Source organism: Silurus meridionalis, chromosome 2 (genome assembly GCF_014805685.1).
Source record: "Silurus meridionalis isolate SWU-2019-XX chromosome 2, ASM1480568v1, whole genome shotgun sequence".
In the NCBI taxonomy this organism is placed as follows: domain Eukaryota; kingdom Metazoa; phylum Chordata; class Actinopteri; order Siluriformes; family Siluridae; genus Silurus; species Silurus meridionalis.
The window spans coordinates 1,653,632-1,676,131 of NC_060885.1; the positions used below are offsets into that span (position 1 = coordinate 1,653,632).

Genomic DNA, 22,500 nt, shown 5'->3' on the forward strand with positions numbered 1-22,500 from the left:
CCCCCAGAGATGGAGTGGAGACAGATTGGAGCAGGAATCAGCTCAGGTAATTTTCCAGCAGAGAGACAGTCATTACCGCACATCTCTCCTGCGGCCCACGGTGTGTGTATGTGTGTGTGTTTGTGTGTGTTTGTGTGTGTGTGTGTGTGTGTGTGTGTGTGTGTGCGTGTGTGTGTGTGTGTGTGTGTGTGTGTTTGTTCGGGGGTTGGTTGTCAAATGCTTGCCGTTCTCTTCAGTCACCATCAGATTGCTTCTGAGTCTCAGTGGAAAAGTTACACACAACACACACTTCCCTTCTTCTTCCTTAAATCTCTCCCTCTTTCTTTTTTTTTTTCTGTCCTGTGTGTGTGTGTGTGTGTGTGTGTGTGTGTGTGTGTGTGTGTGTGTGTGTGTGTACTGGGTCTTGTCATGACAGGAATGGCATCAGTACTGCGCAGTCCGTGACGAAGGTGTGACAGGCCACGTCCTGATCTGCCCAGGTGAGAGAGAGAGAGAGAGAGAGAGAGAGAGAGAGAGAGAGAGATTAGAGTTAGGGATGGCGAGAGATACATACAAAAAGGGAGAGATTTAAAGAGATTTAAAACAGGGATAGAGACTGAGAAAAAGTAAGAGAAAGAAAGAAAGAAAGAAAGAAAGAAAGAAAGAAAGAAAGAAAGAAAGAAAGAAAGAAAGGAATGGGAAATAGAAAGAGAGGTAGATTACCATTAGGGTGAAATAAAGACAGAGAGAAACAGAGAGAAAGGCAGATTAAAGAGGGATGAAGAAAGACTGATAGAAGGATGGTCAGAGAGAGGAGAGACCATCAGATACACAAGCATTATATGGGGTAAAAGAGAGAGTGGAAGAGAAAGAAAGAAAGGAAGAAAGAAAGAAAAAGAGAGACAGTGCGGTGACTGAGAGAGAAAGAGTGAGAGAGTAAAAAGAGGAATGGGAAGAGAGAGTGAAAAAGCCGAAGGGGGGGTGTATCTAAGAAGATAGAGTGAGAGAAATTGACAAAGAGAAAGAGAGAGTGAGGAAGAGAGAGAGTGATAAAAAAAAAATTGTGAAAGAAAGAAGGGAAATAAAAACAGAGTGATAAGAAGGATGAAATTATCCTGAAATAAATGATTATTTTAGTATAATTTATTTATTTTATGCTGAATGCTGTAGGTTATTGTCTGGCTCGCCTCACACGCTTTACAATTCTGACCAATCAGATGCTCAGTAGAATGTTTAAGCCCCACCCCCTCACCAATCAACCAGTAATGAATTGCACTGTGTTGAGTGTGTAGTTGTGTAGTTGTGTAGCTATAGTTATATATTTGCTAATATTTTATATTCAACAGCAGCGTCACGTCTTGAACGCTATTGGCTTTTGTGGAAATTAGCCATGTCCTTTGCCACACCCCCTCCCTGCCTTCAGTTTTAGCTCAAGGTGGAGCGTTTTACCTGGAGAAGCTCACCTGTCTGTGTGACTCAGTGTCACCCCCTCCTGGTGTGGAGATTTATTGCCCTTCATCTATCATACAGATTCATGTAATGCAGGGGTGGCTATTATTTTTCCAAAAAAAGCAGATGAGGAATTGGAATGGTTTTATAGGGCTGGAATATATATAATATATTTAATATGTACTTATTGCCCACTGTAAGAAACAGTCAATGAAACATTACAGTGAGAAAATATAGACGGTAGAATTATATATATATTTAATGAATAATCACAACACCAGTTTAGAAAACTTCAACTTTTACAATGTTTAAAAAACGAGCATCATAACTCACTGTGAAATAGCAGCAGATCTTCTGATGCTCGTGCACGCTCTGCATCAGTCACATTCTCCGTGTTTACTTTCATAATGACGATTCAAATAGTAATCCTTAAACACTGCTCTATGTTCTCCACACACTAAACACACGGCTTTGCCTTCGATTTCAGCAAATGAATATTCAGTCCATGCCTTGTTAAAAACTCTACATTCTGCGTCACTTTTTCTTTGTTTAATGTTAGTTGACATATTTGAGGGTTTAGAGTTAATTTATTGGAAGCTGTCCAACACATTCGCTGACGTGCAAAAGTGCACTGATGACATTAATAAAAATAAACAATACTGACCTTCAAAATAAAAGCCATGTAATTGTATTTCATGCACCGATCACAAATCAATAAGCATCACTGATACACTTTTACTACAAACTCATGCCAGTGGTCAGAGGTGGACAGTGGGCAGGTCAGAGGTAGTTAGTGGTCAGAGGTAGTCAGTGGTCAGAGGTAGTTAGTGGTCAGAGGTAGTCAGTGGTCAGAGGTAGTCAGTGGTCAGAGGTGGTCAGTGGGCAGGTCAGAGGTAGTCAGTGGTCAGAGGTAGTTAGTGGGCAGAGGTAGTCAGTGGGCAGGTCAGAGGTAGTCAGTGGTCAGAGGTAGTCAGTGGGCAGGTCAGAGGTAGTCAGTGGTCAGAGGTAGTCAGTGGTCAGAGGTAGTCAGTGGGCAGGTCAGAGGTAGTCAGTGGGCAGGTCAGAGGTAGTCAGTGGTCAGAGGTAGTCAGTGGTCAGAGGTAGTCAGTGGGCAGGTCAGAGGTAGTCAGTGGTCAGAGGTAGTCAGTGGTCAGAGGTAGTCAGTGGTCAGAGGTAGTCAGTGGGCAGGTCAGAGGTAGTCAGTGGTCAGAGGTAGTTAGTGGGCAGAGGTAGTCAGTGGTCAGAGGTTGTCAGTGGTCAGAGGTTGTCAGTGGGCTGGTCAGAGGTAGTCAGTGGTCAGAGGTTGTCAGTGGGCTGGTCAGAGGTTGTCAGTGGGCTGGTCAGAGGTTGTCAGAGGTTGTCAGTGGTCAGAGGTTGTCAGTGGGCTGGTCAGAGGTTGTCAGTGGGCTGGTCAGAGGTTGTCAGAGGTTGTCAGTGGGCTGGTCAGAGGTTGTCAGTGGTCAGAGTTTGTCAGTGGGCTGGTCAGAGGTTGTCAGAGGTTGTCAGTGGGCTGGTCAGAGGTAGTCAGTGGTCAGAGGTTGTCAGTGAGCTGGTCAGAGGTAGTCAGTGGTCAGAGGTTGTCAGTGAGCTGGTCAGAGGTAGTCAGTGGACTGGATGTGGAAAATGTCCAGGTCTGAATCCAATATCTGCCCCTTTTAATCTGGTTCCTTTTAAACTGCTTTATTAATACAGATGTGTTTATTTGTATTATTATTATATGATACAAAAAACAACTCAATAACTATACTGTCTGTGTGTTGAGTTCACCATGTGTGTGTGTGTGTGTGTGTGTGTGTGTGTGTGTGTGTGTGTGTGTGTGTGTGTGTGTGTGTGTGTGTGTAATCAGATAGCGGTCTGTTTGCTCAAACACTCGGGAAACGTTTTTACGAGCTGCTCTACTGTTACACACTTCACTTAAACACACGTCCCTGAAGAGTGCGCTTATCAACCTCTCAGCTTAAACACACACACACACACACACACACACACACACACACAACTTGAGAATATGTGAAGTCACCTTACAAAAGACGCACGTGTAGCAAACATTTCAGCAATAGATAGATAGATAGATAGATAGATAGATAGATAGATAGATAGATAGATAGATAGATAGATAGAAGGGAGAGATAGAAAGATAAAGATTGGTTAGAAAGTAAGACAAAAGGAGAGGAAGATGGAAAAGACAGACAGAGAAAATGAAAGAAAGCAAGAGATAGATAGGAAAGAAAAACAATAATTAAGCAAGATGGAGTAAGAGAGAAAGAAAGGATTGTGTGTGGGGGCAAATAAGAGAGGTGGATAGAAATTAAATGAAATGTGTGAGAGAAAGAGAAGAAGAAAGACAGGAATTATCTGAGATGGATAGAGAAAGAGATGGAAGTTGAAATAATAGAGGGAATGAGAGAGGGATGGAAGGAACAGAGATTGAGAAAGAAAGGAAACACGAGGAAAAAAGGAAAGAGGTAAAGGAAAAGAGAAAGACATTAAGGAGATGAACAGAAAGAAAAATAGAGAGAAAGAAAGATCCAGAGAACAGATACAGGGGAGAGTTATATAGAAGGCCTTTGCTCTCTCTCTCTCTCTCTCTCTCTCTCTCTCTCTCTCTCTCACGGAACCCTAAATGGACGCTTTGCATGATTGGTCCTTGGCCACGCCCCCTTTATGAACAGACTTGTTCCCACTGTGTAAGATGCTGAAGCATGGAGTTTGGAGAAAACCTCGCACGCTGAAACATGGAACAGAATGTAAAATAAACACGTGTTTCTCTTCACGTCGTATTTACGCACATCATGTGACCCCATCAAGCAAGGTCGTGACCCCTAACACGGACGTGCTTAATGGCGGCCATGTTGGATCTTTTCAAGTGGCGTTATAGTTGATTAGCTTGAAGCACTGAAGCTGAAGAGCTCGGGTTTATTGTTTGCGATCAATTTCACTCGGTGTGTGTGTGTGTGTGTGTGTGTGTGTATTATGTGTCTTCCTGTTATGTATAATGCATTATGGCTGAGCGAACAAGACGGAGTGTCTCTTTTATTAGCCACACACACACACACACACACACACACACACACACACACAGGTCTAAATCTCAGCTACTGATCAATAGAGTGTACATCACCTCTCTGACACACACACACACACACACACACACACACACACACACACACACACACACACACACAAAGAGACGGTACACTATTCTCCAATAGCAGGCGGTGTTTTATTATTATTATTCTCCGCAGAGTCTCGGCTCTGAAATGAGTTTTCCTGAACTCCATTAGAAGAGCCACCGCTTCCTCCCCCGGGTCGGATTTGCATGTGCGGCTCAAACTGTTCTTCCAGAGAAGAAATGCCCCTCTGAGAGAGAAAAAAACACATGACATTTCCCAGAATTCCTCATCCTTACCCACTTAACCCCCCTTCCATCTATATATATCTCTCTCTCTCTCTCTCTCTCTCTCTCTCTCTCTCTCTCTATTCCTCCCCCAACTTCTTCTTCACCTTCCTTCCTGCGTTCCTGTGCCGGAGCGATCAGCTCGAAGAGGGAATATTGTGAACGACACGGGCAAATCAGCTGTAAATAGTGGGTAATTTGATTGACATCTGGAAGGCAGTGACGGCAGCGTTCGCGGGAAAAGGCAGCTTTCTCACTAAATCAGTGTGTGTCCGGTGGGAACGCCGCCAGATTCTAATTGCTTGTCCTTCCTTTCAGTGCAATTTCCCCATTAACGTGACCAGTGGTGTCTCCCCTCATATACACCTCTCTCTCTCTCTCTCTCTCTCTCTCTCACACACACACATTTCTTTCAGTTTTCACGTGCGGATCACCAAAACGAGTCCAAAAGAAAAAATATTTGAGCAAAAACAAATTAGAAATTAAATAAATTAAAATGCAAATCTAAAGTTTGTGACTGGGGGGAAAAAAATGCAAATCTACATAAATGAGCAACAATCTGAAGAATACACAAAATACAGAATATTTAAAGCAATTCAAAAAAAAGGAAGAGAAGAGGGTGAACACGAATAAATAAATAAATAAACAAACCAACTCATAAATATATCTTCTCCTTTAAATTACATTTATTATAATAATGAATGCCCTTTAAAACACTGGAGGACTCTGTAGAATTGAGTTATAAATTATAAAAACAAGATAAAAACCAGCTGTTTAACTGTTAAAATAAGCAGATGAGTTTTATGGCGTGATTTAAAAGTGATTTTTCTGGTAAAGATTGTAGAAGAGAATTGAGGAACAGACGAGGAACAGATGAGGAACCCTACACCCTATAGTGACTAAACAAACACAAGGTACAACGAGGGAAATATATATTTTAATATTTTTTTTAAATAAAATTTCTTACATTTTTATTACAAAATGTGTATGTATGTATTTATATATATTTTTGGGGGAACAGATCACGGATCAATCATACAATTTCGTCTCTCACGTGAACCTCTGGTTAATTGATTCGTTTTTTGTGGAGTAATCTTAATTTTTGAACTATTGCAGAATGTAGTACAGTTTTTTCCTGCCAGTATCTCCTTTAAGGTCATTTTGTTACTACACAGAGCAGATGTTCCACTAGATGTTGTGGAGATTCATTCAGCTTCAAGTGTGTTAGTAAAGTCAGGTAGTGATGAAGGTGAGGAGGTCCCTGGGGTTCAGTCAGCGTTCACATTCATCTCAAAGATGTTAAAAATAATTAGAGCTCAGTAGCAGGAGATCTTCCACTCCAACCCAGGTCCAGGTCTTCATGGTGCAGGCTTTGTGCACAGGGGTATCATCAATCTACAACAGGTTTAGTTCAAGTGAAGGCAAAAGTCCATTCTAATGTAAGAATCAGTTACAATACTGGTATAAAAACTCAATTCAGTCTTATTCACACACACACACACACACACACACACACACACACACACACATATATATATATATATATAGTGAGGAAAATAAGTATTTGAACACCCTGTTATTTTGCAAGTTCTCCCACTTAGAAATCATGGAGGGTCTGAAATTGTCATCGTAGGTGCATGTCCACTGTGAGAGACATAATCTAAATAAAAAAAATCCAGAAATCACAATGTATGATTATTAAACTATTTATTTGTATGATACAGCTGCAAATAAGTATTTGAACACCTGTCTATCAGCTAGAATTCTGACCCTTAAAGACCTGTTAGTCTGCCTTTAAAATGTCCACCTCCACTACATTTATTATCCTAAATTAGATGCACCTGTTTGAGGTCGTTAGCTGCATAAAGACACCTGTCCACCCCATACAATCAGTAAGAATCCAACTACTAACATGGCCAAGACCAAAGAGCTGTCCAAAGACACTAGAGACAAAATTGTACACCTCCACAAGGCTGGAAAGGGCTACGGGGAATTGCCAAGCAGCTTGGTGAAAAAAGGTCCACTGTTGGAGCAATCATTAGAAAATGGAAGAAGCTAAACATGACTGTCAATCTCCCTCGGACTGGGGCTCCATGCAAGATCTCACCTCGTGGGGTCTCAATGATCCTAAGGAAGGTGAGAAATCAGCCCAGAACTACACGGGAGGAGCTGGTCAATGACCTGAAAAGAGCTGGGACCACCGTTTCCAGGGTTACTGTTGGTAATACACTAAGACGTCATGGTTTGAAATCATGCATGGCATGGAAGGTTCCCCTGCTTAAACCAGCACATGTCCAGGCACGTCTTAAGTTTGCCAATGACCATTTGGATGATCCAGAGGAGTCATGGGAGAAAGTCATGTGGTCAGATGAGACCAAAATAGAACTTTTGGGTCATAATTCCACTAAACGTGTTTGGAGGAAGAAGAATGATGAGTACATCCCAAGAACACCATCCCTACTGTGAAGCATGGGGGTGGTAGCATCATGCTTTGGGGTGTTTTTCTGCACATGGGACAGGGCGACTGCACTGTATTAAGGAGAGGATGACCGGGGCCATGTATTGCGAGATTTTGGGGAACAACCTCCTTCCCTCAGTTAGAGCATTGAAGATGGGTCGAGGCTGGGTCTTCCAACATGACAATGACCAAGCACACAGCCAGGATAACCAAGGAGTGGCTCTGTAAGAAGCATATCAAGGTTCTGGCGTGGCCTAGCCAGTCTCCAGACCTAAACCCAATAGAGAATCTTTGAGGAGCTCAAACTCCGTGTTTCTTAGCGACAGGCCAGAAACCTGACTGATCTAGAGAAGATCTGTGTGGAGGTGGGCCAAAATCCCTCCTGCAGTGTGTGCAAACCTGGTGAAAAACTACAGGAAACATTTGACCTCTGTAATTGCAAACAAAGGCTACTGTACCAAATATTAACATTGACTTTCTCAGGTGTTCAAATACTTATTTGCAGCTGTATCATACAAATAAATAGTTAAAAATCATACATTTTGATTTCTGGATTTTTTTTTAGATTATGTCTCTCACAGTGGACATGCACCTACGATGACAATTTCAGACCCTCCATGATTTCTAAGTGGGAGAACTTGCAAAATAACAGGGTATTCAAATACTTATTTTCCTCACTGTGTATATATATATATATAAATATATGGGGAACTGAGGAACTGATGGAATGGTCTCCTGATCTTTCCTGTTTTTAATCTTTCAGGCTGCTCATGATGTTCCACCTGTCCAGGTGAGTGATTAACACACACACACACACACACACACACACACACACACACATTACCCTGGTAAAGCTTTGTGATATAATGTAGCAAATATTGGAAGTGTGTGTGTGTGTGTGTGTGTGTGTGTGTGTGTGTGTGTGTGTGATAGTAATGGAGGTAAGTGAGAGACAATTGCTGTTTGTGTAACGTTCAAATGATTCCTTGTGGTCGAGATCTCTCTCTCTCTCTCTCTCCCCTCTCTCTCCCCTCTCTCTCTATCTCTATCTATTTATCTATCTTTTCTGTTCATTCCTTTTTAAATCTTTATCAATTTATCTCCACAATCTTTTCTATCGCTCTCTGATTCTTTCTCTTTCTCAAGTTTATATACTCTATACACATGTGCACAGAACACACACACACACACACACACACACACACACACACACACAGAGAGAGAGAGAGCACAGAGGCCATGTCTAATGTTTAGCTGCAGCTAATTGTCTTGCTCTGTCAGCTCTGTGATTTTGTCAACACACACACACACACACACACACACACACACACACACACACACACACACAGACAGACACACACAGACAGTGCTGTTGAGAGTCCATTAGTTAGCAGTAACAGCACATGTTGGTCCTAATGGCTCCTCAGCTGTAATTACAGTCTTTCTGCCCTTGTTTCATTCAACATGACACACACTTCAGTCCTACACCGACCCTACACACTCCTCCTCTCTATCTCCTATACATGTCCACTCCTTCATCCTTCATCCCCCCTCTCTCTCTCTCTCTCTCTCTCTCCATTTAGACCCATCAGTCCTTCATGGGACAAAAGCAGAGGTGAGAGCCCTGTCTCTGCTACAGTAAGAGCACTCTGTAACGGAGTCTGTGTGTGTTTGGGTTTGTTGTTGCAACATGCATTAGCCTAGGTGGTGTGTGTGTGTGTGTGTGTGTGTGTGTGTGTGTGTGTTCTTGGCAATTAAAATGTAATACTGCAAATATCAGAAAAACTGTGTGTGTGTGTGTGTGTGTGTGTGTGTGTGTAAATATAAAGAAGAGATGGAATAAAATAAAAAACAAGTTCAATTTCTTCCTCCTGTTTCTTCATTTTCTTTTTTATTCCATCTCTTCCTTCATTCTTGATTTCTTTCACAAACTTTCTGGTCTTTGCTTTTATGCTTCTCTCACAGTTCTTTTTTCTCTCCTTCATATCCATCTTTTTCGTTCTCTCTCTATTTTGATCACCTCTCATTTTTTTCATCTCTATTTCCCCAATGCTTCTATCCATCCATCACCCTCTCTCCCTCTTTCTGTATCAGTATTTCCTGCAACATCTTTGTAACAGGAAGTGATGTCACAAAACAGTGTAGATTTACTGCGGAACATCAATTTGGTGAAAACAGCAGCCAGATTTACACACACACTGAACTCAACCAGCGAGAAACAACAAACACCCTGCAGACACACACACACACACACACACACACACACACACACACACATACATATACACACACTGAACTCAACCAGCGAGAAACAACAAACACCTTGCAGACACACACGTGTGTGTGTGTGTGTGTGTTCATGTCACTAGATAGACGTATTAGGCATATCGAACAGGACACACTAACTTTGTGTTTGTGTGTATCTGTGTGTTTGTGTGTGCATGTGAGTGTGTATGTGTGTGTGTGTGTGTTGGAGTCGTTTGCAGACCGTATTAATGAATCACTTGTGACCCGGAGCGAACTCTAGTGTTTACACTCATGTTTGGGAAAGTAAATAAACATGCGCACACAAACACACAAATCGCTTGTGCAGCGTTGTTTATTTACAATAGGAAGAGCAGTGTTTTAATCCGCTGGTCCTGATTGGACGACATGTGAAAAAAAATACTCTTTTCCAACCAATCAGAAACAAGGATTTGACCGAGAGTAAGTGATGGAAGGTGTGGGGGGAGAGAGAGAGAGAGAGAGAGAGAGAGAGAGAGAGAGAGGTAGGTGATGATTTCACATGACTGTGGAAAGTCATATTAAAGTTAAGCTGCGTGACGGGAAACTTACATTATACACTCAGTAACATTCACACTGAGAGCTTATACATACACACACACACACACACACACACACACACACATGCACGACCAAACACTCACTCTCACACACACACACACACACACACACACCCCTATACTGGTTTTTGTGGTATAGAAGGACGTTGATGCCCAAACCGGTAGGGTTTCTGCACAAATTTAGCTTAAAATCTTTATACACACGACAGAATGGAAAATATGACATATGGGTTGTCAATTTCTGCCTCACTGTCATTCTCTGTACAGAAGAAAAACAAATTACCTACTGTTTTTTAGCAAACTCGGCGCTCCTCTGAGAAATCTAATCCCGTCCGAATGCGAATGTCTGTGATTGGCGAAAATGTTTTTTTTCCAAAGCGCGTTTACTTGTGTGTTTTGGTCAACGTGAACTACCGTACTAACCCTAGCGTGCCGGTATTTAACATTTCTGCTTTTCTGCGCACCAATAATGGATGTAGAGGTCTTGTGCCACGCCCACATGTAAAATACAGACACTCCTACCTCCGCAATAAGTTAGTCCCTTCCGAATCCATACATGAAATGACAGACGTCGGCTGAAAAAAAGTCTAACTCAAACATCGTTTGGAAAACTAGTCCGGTCCGAATAGGGCTTTAGTCTGTGTTAGACTGTGAGACTGTGAGACTGTGTAAGACTGTTAGACTGTGTTAGACTGTAAGACTATTTTAGACTGTTAGACTGTGTTAGACTGTTACACTGTAAGAGTGTGTTAGACTGTGTTAGACTGTTAGACTGTGTTAGACTGTAAGACTGTGTTAGACTGTGTTAGACTGTAAGACTGTGTTAGACTGTTAGACTGTGTAAGACTGTAAGACTGTTAGATTGTTAGACTGTGTTAGACTGTTAGACTGTGTTGGATTGTTCGACTGTGTTAGACTGTTAGACTGTGTTAGACTGTAAGACTGTGTTAGACTGTGTTAGACTGTGTAAGACTGTAAGATTGTTAGACTGTGTTAGACTGTTAGACTGTGTTGGATTGTTAGACTGTGTTAGACTGTGTTGGTCTGTGTTAGACTGTGTTAGATTGTTAGACTGTGTTAGACTGTGTTAGATTGTTAGACTGTGTTAGACTGCATTAGACTGTGTTAGATTGTTAGACGGTGTTAGACTGTTAGACTGTGTTAGACTAAAATACTGTGTTAGACTAAAAGACTGTGTTAGACTGTGTTAGACTGTGTTAGACTGTGTTAGACTGTGTTAGACTGTGTTAGACTGTTAGACTGTGTTAGATTGTTAGACTGTGTTAGACTGCATTAGACTGTGTTAGACTGTGTTAGATTGTTAGACAGTGTTAACCTGTGTTAGACTGTGTTAACCTGTGTTAGACTGTTAGACTGTGTTAGTCTGTGTTAGACTGTGTTAGACTGTTAGACTGTGTTAGACTGTGTTAGACTGTTAGACTGTGTTAGATTGTTAGACTGTGTTAGACTGTGTTAGATTGTTAGACTGTGTTAGATTGTTAGACTGTGTTAGACTGCATTAGACTGTGTTAGACTGTTAGACTGTGTTAGATTGTTAGACGGTTTTAACCTGTTAGATTGTTAGACTGTGTTAGACTGTTAGACTGTGTTAGATTGTTAGACTGTGTTAGACTGTGTTGGTCTGTGTTAGACTGTGTTAGATTGTTAGACTGTGTTAGACTGTGTTAGACTGTGTTGGTCTGTGTTAGACTGTGTTAGATTGTTAGACTGTGTTAGATTGTTAGAGTGTGTTAGACTGCATTAGAGTGTGTTAGACTGTGTTAGACTGTGTTAGATTGTTAGACGGTGTTAACCTGTGTTAGACTGCATTAGACTGTGTTAGACTGTGTTAGACTGTGTTAGATTGTTAGACGGTGTTAACCTGTGTTAGACTCTGTTAGACTGTTAGACTGTGTTAGACTCTGCTAGACTGTTAGACTGTGTTAGATTGTTAGACTGTGTTAGACTGTTAGACTGTGTTAGATTGTTAGACTGTGTTAGACTGTTAGACTGTTAGATTGTTAGACTGTGTTAGACTGTGTTAGATTGTTAGACGGTGTTAACCTGTGTTAACTCTGTTAGACTGTTGGACTGTGTTAGACTCTGTTAGACTGTGTTAGACTGTTAGACTGTGTTAGACTGTTAGACTGTGTTAGACTCTGTTAGACTGTTAGACTGTGTTAGACTGTGTTAGACTGTTAGACTGTGTTAGATTGTTAGACTGTGTTAGACTGTTAGACTGTGTTAGATTGTTAGACTGTGTTAGACTGTGTTAGATTGTTAGACTGTGTTAGATTGTTAGATGGTGTTAACCTGTGTTAACTCTGTTAGACTGTTGGACTGTGTTAGACTGTGTTAGACTGTTAGACTGTGTTAGACTGTTAGACTGTGTTAGACTCTGTTAGACTGTGTTAGACTGTTAGACTGTGTTAGACTGTTAGACTGTGTTAGATTGTTAGACTGTGTTAGACTGTTAGATTGTTAGACTGTGTTAGACTGTTAGATTGTTAGACTGTGTTAGATTGTTAGACTGTGTTTGACTGTGTTAGACTGTTAGATTGTTAGACTGTGTTAGACTGTGTTAGATTGTTAGACGGTGTTAACCTGTGTTAACTCTGTTAGACTGTTGGACTGTGTTAGACTCTGTTAGACTGTGTTAGACTGTTAGACTGTGTTAGACTGTTAGACTGTGTTAGACTCTGTTAGACTGTTAGACTGTGTTAGACTGTGTTAGACTGTTAGACTGTGTTAGATTGTTAGACTGTGTTAGACTGTTAGACTGTGTTAGATTGTTAGACTGTGTTAGACTGTGTTAGATTGTTAGACTGTGTTAGATTGTTAGATGGTGTTAACCTGTGTTAACTCTGTTAGACTGTTGGACTGTGTTAGACTGTGTTAGACTGTTAGACTGTGTTAGACTGTTAGACTGTGTTAGACTCTGTTAGACTGTGTTAGACTGTTAGACTGTGTTAGACTGTTAGACTGTGTTAGATTGTTAGACTGTGTTAGACGGTGTTAGAATGTTAGACTGTGTTAGACTGTGTTAGATTGTTAGACTGTGTTAGATTGTTAGACTGTGTTTGACTGTGTTAGACTGTTAGACTGTTAGACTGTGTTAGACTGTGTAAGACTGTTAGACTGTGTTAGACTGTTAGACTGTGTTAGACTGTGTTAGACTGTGTTAGACTGTTAGACTGTTTTAGACTGTTAGACTGTGTTAGATTGTTAGACTGTGTTAGACTGTTAGACTGTGTTAGACTGTTAGACTGTGTTAACTGTGTTAGACTGTTAGACTGTGTTAGACTGTTAGACTGTGTTATACTGAAAGACTGTGTTAGACTGTGTTAGACTGTTAGACTGTGTTAGACTGTTAGACTGTTAGACTGTTAGACTGTGTTAGACTGTTAGACTGTGTTAGACTGTGTAAGACTGTAAGACTTAGATTGTTAGACTGTGTTAGACTGTTAGACTGTGTTGGATTGTTAGACTGTGTTAGACTGGGTTAGATTGTTAGACTGTGTTAGATTGTTAGACTGTGTTAGACTGTGTTAGATTGTTAGACGGTGTTAACCTGTGTTAGACTGCATTAGACTGTGTTAGACTGTGTTAGACTGTGTTAGATTGTTAGACGGTGTTAACCTGTGTTAGACTGCATTAGACTGTGTTAGACTGTGTGAGTCTGTGTTAGACTGTTAGACTGTGTTAGATTGTTAGACTGTGTTAGACTATGTTAGATTGTTAGACTGTGTTAGATTGTTAGACTGTGTTAGACTGTGTTAGATTGTTAGACTGTGTTAGACGGTGTTAGAATGTTAGACTGTGTTAGATTGTTAGATGATGTAAACCTGTGTTAGACTGCGTTAGACTGTTAGATTTTGTTAGATTGTTAGACTGTGTTAGACTGTTAGACTGTGTTAGAATCTGTTAGACTGTGTTAGATTGTTAGACTGTTAGACTGTGTTAGACTGTTTGGCTGTGTTAGATTGTTAGACTGTGTTAGATTGTTAGACTGTGTTAGACTGTTAGACTGTGCTAGATTGTTAGACTATGTTAGACTGTTAGACTGTGTTAGACTGTTAAACTGTGTTAGATTGTTAGACTGTGTTAGATTGTTAGACTGTGTTAGACTGTGTTAGATTGTTAGACTGTGTTAGATTGTTAGACTGTGTTAGACTGTGTTAGACTGTTAGACTCTGTTAGAGTGTCCTAGACTTTTAGACTGTTAGATTGTTAGACTGTTAGACTTTGTTAGACTGTCCTAGACTTTTAGACTATGTTAGATTGTTAGACTGTTAGACTGTGTTAGATTGTTAGACTGTGTTAGACTGTTAGATTGTTAGACTGTGTTAGATTGTTAGACTGTGTTAGACTGTTTGACTGTGTTAGACTGTGTTAGACTGTTAGACTGTGTTAGACTGTTAGACTGTGTTAGATTATTAGACTGTGTTAGACTGCGTTAGACTGTGTTAGACTGTTAGACTGTGTTAGATTGTTAGACTGTGTTAGACTGTGTTAGATTGTGTTAGATTGTTAGACTGTGTTAGATTGTTAGACTGTGTTAGACTGTGTTAGATTGTTAGACTGTGTTAGATTGTTAGATTGTTATACTGTGTTAGATTGTTAGACTGTGTTAGACTGTGTTAGACTGTTTGGCTGTGTTAGATTGTTAGACTGTGTTAGACTGTGTTAGATTGTTAGACTGTGTTAGACTGTTAGACTGTGTTAGATTGTTAGACTGTGTTAGACAGACTGTGTTAGACTGTTAGACTGTGTTAGATTGTTAGACGGTGCTAGACTGTTAGACTATTAGACTGTTAGATTGTTATACTGTGTTAGATTTTTAGACTGTGTTAGACTGTGTTAGACTGTGTTAGACTGTGTTAGACTGTTAGACTGTGTTAGATTGTTAGACTGTGTTAGAGTGTGTTAGACTGTTTGGCTGTGTTAGATTGTTAGACTGTGTTAGACTGTGTTAGACTGTGTTAGACTGTTAGACTGTGTTAGATTGTTAGACTGTGTTAGAGTGTGTTAGACTGTTTGGCTGTGTTAGATTGTTAGACTGTGTTAGATTGTTAGACTGTGTTAGATTGTGTTAGATTGTTAGACTTTGTTAGACTGTTAGACTGTGTTAGACTGTTAGACTATTAGATTGTTAGACTGTTAGACTATTAGACTGTTAGACTGCGTTAGATTGTTAGACTGTGTTAGACTGTTAGACTGTTAGACTGTGTTAGACTGTTAGACTGTGTTAGACTGTTAGACTATTAGACTGTTAGACTGTGTTAGACTGTTAGACTGTGTTAGACTGTTAGACTGTGTTAGACTGTTAGACTGTTAGACTGCTTTAGTTCTCACTGTCCAGTGTTCTTTATTGTTGAAAGATTTATGATCAAACTCTTGATGTCACCCAGATGAGGATGGGTTCCCTTTTTGAGTCTGGTTCCTCTCAAGGTTTCTTCCTCATAACATCTAAGGGAGTTTTTCCTTGCCACAGGCTTGCTCATCAGGGATAAATTCACACCATTCACCATCACTGTTGATTTGTGTAAAGCTGCTTTGAGAGAATGTCTGTTGTGAAAAGCGCTATACAAATAAACTTGACTTGACTTGACTGCGTTAGATTGTTAGACTGTGTTAGACTCTGGTGGGCAGCAGGCATAATTGTAATTAATGTGAAAAAACACTGCAGGTGACATCTGAAAACATAACAAAAAAGCAAGGATGATGTGGAGAAGACTTGCACCTGCTTTTTCTAAAATGAATCAAGGCATTTTATTACCTTCTCCACATCCTTCTCAACAGAGACTTGATCTTTTAGTGATAATTAGTGCTGTTTAGGGGTGTCCGGAAATCAAGGAATAGAAAGAAAAAATAAACATACATACAAAAGGTTTTTTAGAGATTATTCAAGCAACTTCATTAACACTGAATTACCAGTGTCAGCTGAAAACATAAAATTAAAGCATTTACACATTTTCAATTAAAAATGAGAAAAAGCACCTGAACGAGATGGTCTCAGCCTGATTGCAAACTAACTCTGGGTTGGTTCGCTTGTGGTGTGAAAGCAATACCAAATCATGAATGTGAACCACTATTAATGAGGTATTAAAATAATATTATATTAATTAGATATTTCAAAACCGATTCCAAAAAAGTTGGGACATTGTACAAATTGTGAACAAAAAAGGAATGCAATAATTTCCAAATCTCATAAACTTATTTTATTCACATTAGAATATAGAAACATATCAAATGTTGAAAGTAAGACATTTAAAAATTTCATGCCAAATATTGGCTCATTTTGTATTTCATGAGAGCTACACATTCCAAAAAAGTTGGGACAGGTAACAATAAGAGGCTGGAAAAGTTAAATGTACATATAAGGAACAGCTGGAGGACCAATTTGCAACTTATTAGATGAATTGGCAACATGATTAGGTATAAAAAGAGTCTCTCAGTGTGGAAGTGTCTCTCAGAACTCAAGATGGGCAGAGGATCACCGATTCCCCCAATGCTGCGGCGAAAAATAGTGGAGCAACATCAGAAAGGAGTTTCTCAGAGACAAATTACAAAGAGTTTGAAGTTCTCATCATCTACAGTGCAGAATATCATACTGGATGCCTGTGATCTTCGGGCCCTTAGACGGCACTGCATTACATACAGGAATGCTACTGTAATGGAAATCACATCATGGGCTCAGGAAAACTTCCAGAAAACATTGTTGGTAAACACAATCCACCGTGCCATTCGCCGTCGCCGGCTCTATAGGTAAAAAAAAGAAGCCGTATCTAAACATGATCCAGAAGCTCAGGCGTTTTCTCTGGGCCAAGGCTCATTTAAAATGGACTGTGGAAAGTGGAAAACTGTTCTGTGGTCAGACGAATCAAAATTTGAAGTTCTTTTTGGAAAACTGAGACGCCATGTCATCCAGACTAAAGAGGACAAGGACAACCCAAGATGTTATCAGCGCTCAGTTCAGAAGCCTGCATCTCTGATGGTATGAGTTGCATGAGTGCGTGTGGCATGGGCAGCTTACACGTCTGGAAAGGCATCATCAATGCTGAAAGGTATATCCAAGTTCTAGAACAACATATGCTCCCATCCAGACGTCGTCTCTTTCAGGGAAGACCTTGCATTTTCCAACATGACAATACCAGACCACATACTGCATCAATTACAACATCATGGCTGTGTAGAAGAAGGATCCAGGTACTGAAATGTCCACCTGCAGTCCAGATCTTTCACCCAGAGAAAACATTATAAAGAGGAAGATGCGACAAAGAAGACCTTAAACAGTTGAGCAACTAGAAGCCAGTATTAGACAAGAATTGGAGAACATTCCTATTCCTAATCTTGAGCAACTTCAGTCCCCAGACGTGTACAGACTGTTATAAAAGAAGAGAGGACGCCACACAGTGGTAAACACGGCCTTGTCCCAACTTTTTGAGATGTGTTGATGCAATGAAATTTAAAATCATCTTATTTTTCTCCTTAAAATCAGACATTTTCTCAGTTTAAACATTTGATATGTCGTCTATGTTGTATTCTGAATAAAATATTGAAATTTGAAACTTCCACATCATTGCATTCTTTTTTTATTTACAATTGGTACAGTGTCCCAACTTTTTTGGAATTGGGTTTGTATTTATCCTTAAAGGCACACCTTAAAGGCCTGTCCGTGAAAATATTGTCCTGCAATAATCTGGTCCGTAGCGCTAAAAAGGTTGGGGACCACTGCTTTAGAGCATTTGCAGTATATTAATGTCAGATAGGCCGTTAAGTGCCGTTATGTACCGAAGCTTTGAAAACAAAACCAGTCATTCAAAAACAAAAATAAGTAAAGTTAGAGCAACACTATGCATTTGCCTCCTCCTGCACCATAATTACTAAGGAACGGAATAAACAGCTGCCTGTTTGCGTATTAATGATCAATGGTTTGGATCCAAATAATAAAATATGAACACAGTCCAGCAGGGGCAGGGAAAGCAGTCCAACCAAGTGTGAAAGCACAATAAAAACACTGAAATCTGATCTATTCTTTAAGGACTAACACAATTATTACAATAACTCATTGACAGGTTTCAAATAACAATAATGACAAATAAATACACATTATTACTGTAGTATTTACTATTGAAAGTGAATTTAAATTGAGAGCTACTTTTATACTAACTCTATTGTGATTGCATTTAATATAACAACCACAAGTTTTTGACATTGGCATTGGCCACAATGAGCTTAAATTCTTGGTAATCATTTTGAATCCTACTATTTCATGTTGGTGCACCACAATCCCCCTGTAATCATTAGTCTTCTTCAACAAGTTTTTTGTCAAACTAACACAACACACTGGGATTCTTCAGTCAATTCAAACATCAAAAACAAGTTCTTATAATGTCCTCATAAAACAGGTGTAAGCTACACACAACCTGACTCACTGTAATGAAAACCCAGGAAATGGGATGCTTAAAGGCCATGAACCTCACATTGGGTAACTTAAGCTTTAATATTTTAACCTTCGAAATAATCCAATAAATGAAAAATGTTACTGTAAAAATTAACATACTTTAACATACTTTGTGTTTCCATGGCCAATCAGAATCACCATAATCATACATGATCTCTTCAGCAGCACTGATGCATCTTGTGCCAAAATAGCATAGGTGTGGTTTTCCATCGCACACACACATACCTCTCTCTCTCTCACTCACACACACACACACACACACACACACACACACACACACACACACACACATACACTCTCTCTCACACACAAACTCACACATCTCACACACATACACTCTCTCTCACACACACACACACACACACACTCTCACACACAAACTTACACAACTCACACATACACTCTCCAATGCACACACACACACACACACATACACACACTTGTGCACACACACACACACACACACACACACAAACTCACATACACTCACACACGCACCCAAACTCTTATACACTCTTACACACACACACACACTCTCTCACACACACACACACACACAAACTCACATACACTCACACACGCACCCAAACTCTTACACTTGCACAAACACACAAACGGACGTATACACACACACACATACGCAAACTCTTATACACTTACACACACACATACACTCGCACACACTTATAAACACACACACACATACACATACACTCACGCACACAGACACACACTTAAAGATAAATTTAAATACACTTGCACACACACACACATAAATTCGTACACACACAAACTCACATACAATTGCACACATATACTGACACAGACACATGCGCACACACAAACACACACTCGCACTCTGTTTCTCTCTCTGGTAACATTCTTTACTTTAGAGGTAAAGCTGTGTTTCCTTTAGCACAAAGAGACACACACACACACACACACACACACACACACACACACACTGCACTATACTCACTGATCTATCAGGGGAGGAGAGAGAGGGAAAAAAGAAAGGAGGGAAGGGTGAATGGATGAATAGATGGATGGATGGATGGATGGAAAAAGGAAGGAAGGAAAGTGTGTGTTAGAAGCGAAGAATCTGATTGATTGATTGATTTGTTAATGACATCATCAAAACAAAGTGTTTAACGCATCTGTTATGTAAAAATATAAATGTTTTAAAAAGTTAGCATTGTTTTTCCAAACTGTTACACTGATGTGTGTGTGTGTGTGTGTGTGTGTGTGTGTGTGTGTGTGTGTGTGTGTGTGTTGTTTTTCTAGAACACTGAATAGCTTGGAAAAGTCTGGTAATTACGGCAGCATTTCGACGATTTACTAAAACATTTTAGTCAAACTTTTTTTTTTCAAGAAGGAAATGGCAGTAATTACCCAGAATACCCCTGAGATGCGATGCTCCACCTTTCACACTGAGATTCGATTCTTTACAAATATTTTCAAGTCAACACCATCAAGAGTTGTACTACTGCAGTGTGAGCTTGTGACAGAGTGTGTGTGTGTGTGTGTGTGTGTGTGTGTGTGTGTGTGTGTGTGTGTGAGATTAGATTGTGTGTGAAGCCTCTGGACAGGGAGACTCACAACAGGGAAACCTGAGATCAAACACAGCAGGAGACAGAGGAGAAATGGATTCTGCCACTGAAGATGAGTGTGTGTATGTGTGTGTGTGTGTGTGTGTGTGTGTGTGTGTGTGTGTGTGTGTGTGTGTGTGTGTGTGTAGCAGTGTTGGGTTCTCCACGGAGGCCTCTGTGTGTCAGTATGGAAGCAATTACGGCCTCTGAGGAGCCACACACACACACACACACACACACACACACACACACACACACACCCAGAGTTCTCACTTCTCTACGGACGCTAAATTACTTTCGTATGAGGGCAAGGTTAGCATTCTCTTCTTTACTGTGTGTGTGTGTGTGTGTGCGTGTGTGCGTGTGTGTGTCTGTGTGTGTTTATCAGGAATAAATTCCAGGACGTATTTTTAAATCAAATCTTACGTTTTGCATCAGAGCCAAAATCAAGCTAGGAAGTTTCTGCAGCTAATTATGCTAATGCTACTCACTGTGTGTGTGAGAGACGGGTAATAGAGGGATGTATAAAAGGAGGAATGGATGGAGTGATGGGTGGAGGGACAAAGACAGGAATAGATGCAGGGACAGAGGGAGGGATGGAGAAACAGAGAGGGATGAATGGATGGACAGAGGAAGGAATTGATGGAGGGTCGAGGAAAGGAGGTAGGGATTGATGGATGGAAGAAGGGAGGATGTAGGAAAAGAAGAGAGAGACAAATGTAAGGGATGAGGGATAGACAAAAGGAGGGACAGGAAGAGACAAATAGAGGGACAGAGGAGGGATAGATAGAGGAAAAAGGAGAGACAAATGGAGGAAGGTGGAAATTAATGGAGGGACAGAGGATGGATGGATGAAGGAAGGAGAGGCGAATGGAGGGAAAGAGGGATGGATGGAGGGACAGAGGAGGGATGGATGGAGGACAGAGTTGAGATTTGGATGGAGGAAAGGAGGAGATATGAATAAAGGAAAGGAGAGACGAATGGATGGACAGAGGAGGATTAATGGAGGGACAGAGGATGGATGGATGGAGCGACAGAGGAGTGATGAATGGATGGACAGAGGAGGATTAATGGAGGACAGAGGATGGATGGATGGAGCGACAGAGGCGTGATGAATGGATGGACAGAGGAGGGATGGAGAAACAGAGAGGATGAATGGATGGACAGAGGAAGGAATTGATGGAGGGTCGAGGAAAGGAGGTAGGGATTGATGGATGGAAGAAGGGAGGATGTAGGAAAAGAAGAGAGAGACAAATGTAAGGGATGAGGATAGACAAAAGGAGGGACAGGAAGAGACAAATAGAGGGACAGAGGAGGGATAGATAGAGGAAAAAGGAGAGACAAATGGAGGAAGGTGGAAATTAATGGAGGGACAGAGGATGGATGGATGAAGGAAGGAGAGGCGAATGGAGGGAAAGAGGGATGGATGGAGGGACAGAGGAGGGATGGATGGAGGACAGAGTTGAGATTTGGATGGAGGAAAGGAGGGAGATATGAATAAAGGAAAGGAGAGACGAATGGATGGACAGAGGGAGGGATTAATGGAGGGACAGAGGGATGGATGGATGGAGCGACAGAGGGAGTGATGAATGGATGGACAGAGGGAGGGATTAATGGAGGGACAGAGGGATGGATGGATGGAGCGACAGAGGGAGTGATGAATGGATGGACAGAGGAGGATTAATGGAGGACAGAGGATGGATGGATGGGCGACAGAGGAGTGATGAATGGATGGACAGAGGGAGGGATGGATGGAGGGAAGGAGGGAGGGACGAACATGTGCAACAATGCTGAGAGGATTTTTAAATCATACGATACATGTTGATAATTTTTTGCTCTTATCTCTAACTAAGATGAACCAAACTGACGTTATTTAGCGTAATCTAGGTGCTAATATCAGCTAACAGGAGCTAAGACGAACTAACCTGACAGGATTTCAGCATTTTTAGGAATGTTTCGAGATCTACACTGGTAATGCTAATCATCTCACTAACACCAGTTAACTAATCAGGAGTATTTTAAAATGAGACTAGCTAATTATTAATGATAATGCTAACCTGCTAGTTAGCATGAGCTAACAGCTTTATTAGGTTTTTAGGGGGACAATTTAATAAATGTTCATAATATTTTATTTAAGATCGCTATAACACTGCTAAGTTTTTAAAAAACTGTTTTTAAACATATTTAAATGTTTAAATTATTTTAATTGTTAATGTGAACATGCTAAGCTGTATTTCTCGAGGATTCTGAAGTCATATATGTAGCTTTATTTATATTTTTATGATAAGGTTAACATGTTTAACATGACATGATTTTAT

The 22,500-nt window shown here is 40.5% G+C and overlaps 1 protein-coding gene across 10 annotated transcripts in view; it reads left to right on the forward strand.

Annotated features, from left to right (window-relative positions):
• Window positions 1–22,500, forward strand: part of bnc2 (basonuclin 2) — a 185,009-nt gene that overhangs the window by 49,724 nt on the left and 112,785 nt on the right. For 3 of the 10 annotated variants that reach the window (XM_046863955.1, XM_046863946.1, XM_046863882.1), the window contains exons 2-3: window positions 416–479; window positions 8,045–8,073. The exons of 3 other annotated variants lie outside the window; for them this stretch is intronic. In XM_046863955.1, coding sequence (XP_046719911.1) covers window positions 416–479; window positions 8,045–8,073 — 93 coding nt within the window. Of the gene's footprint in view, window positions 1–7; window positions 47–415; window positions 480–7,896; window positions 7,937–8,044; window positions 8,074–22,500 lie in introns of those variants that run through there. 4 more of the 10 variants (XM_046863887.1, XM_046863896.1, XM_046863912.1 and 1 more) reach the window with 4 other exon arrangements.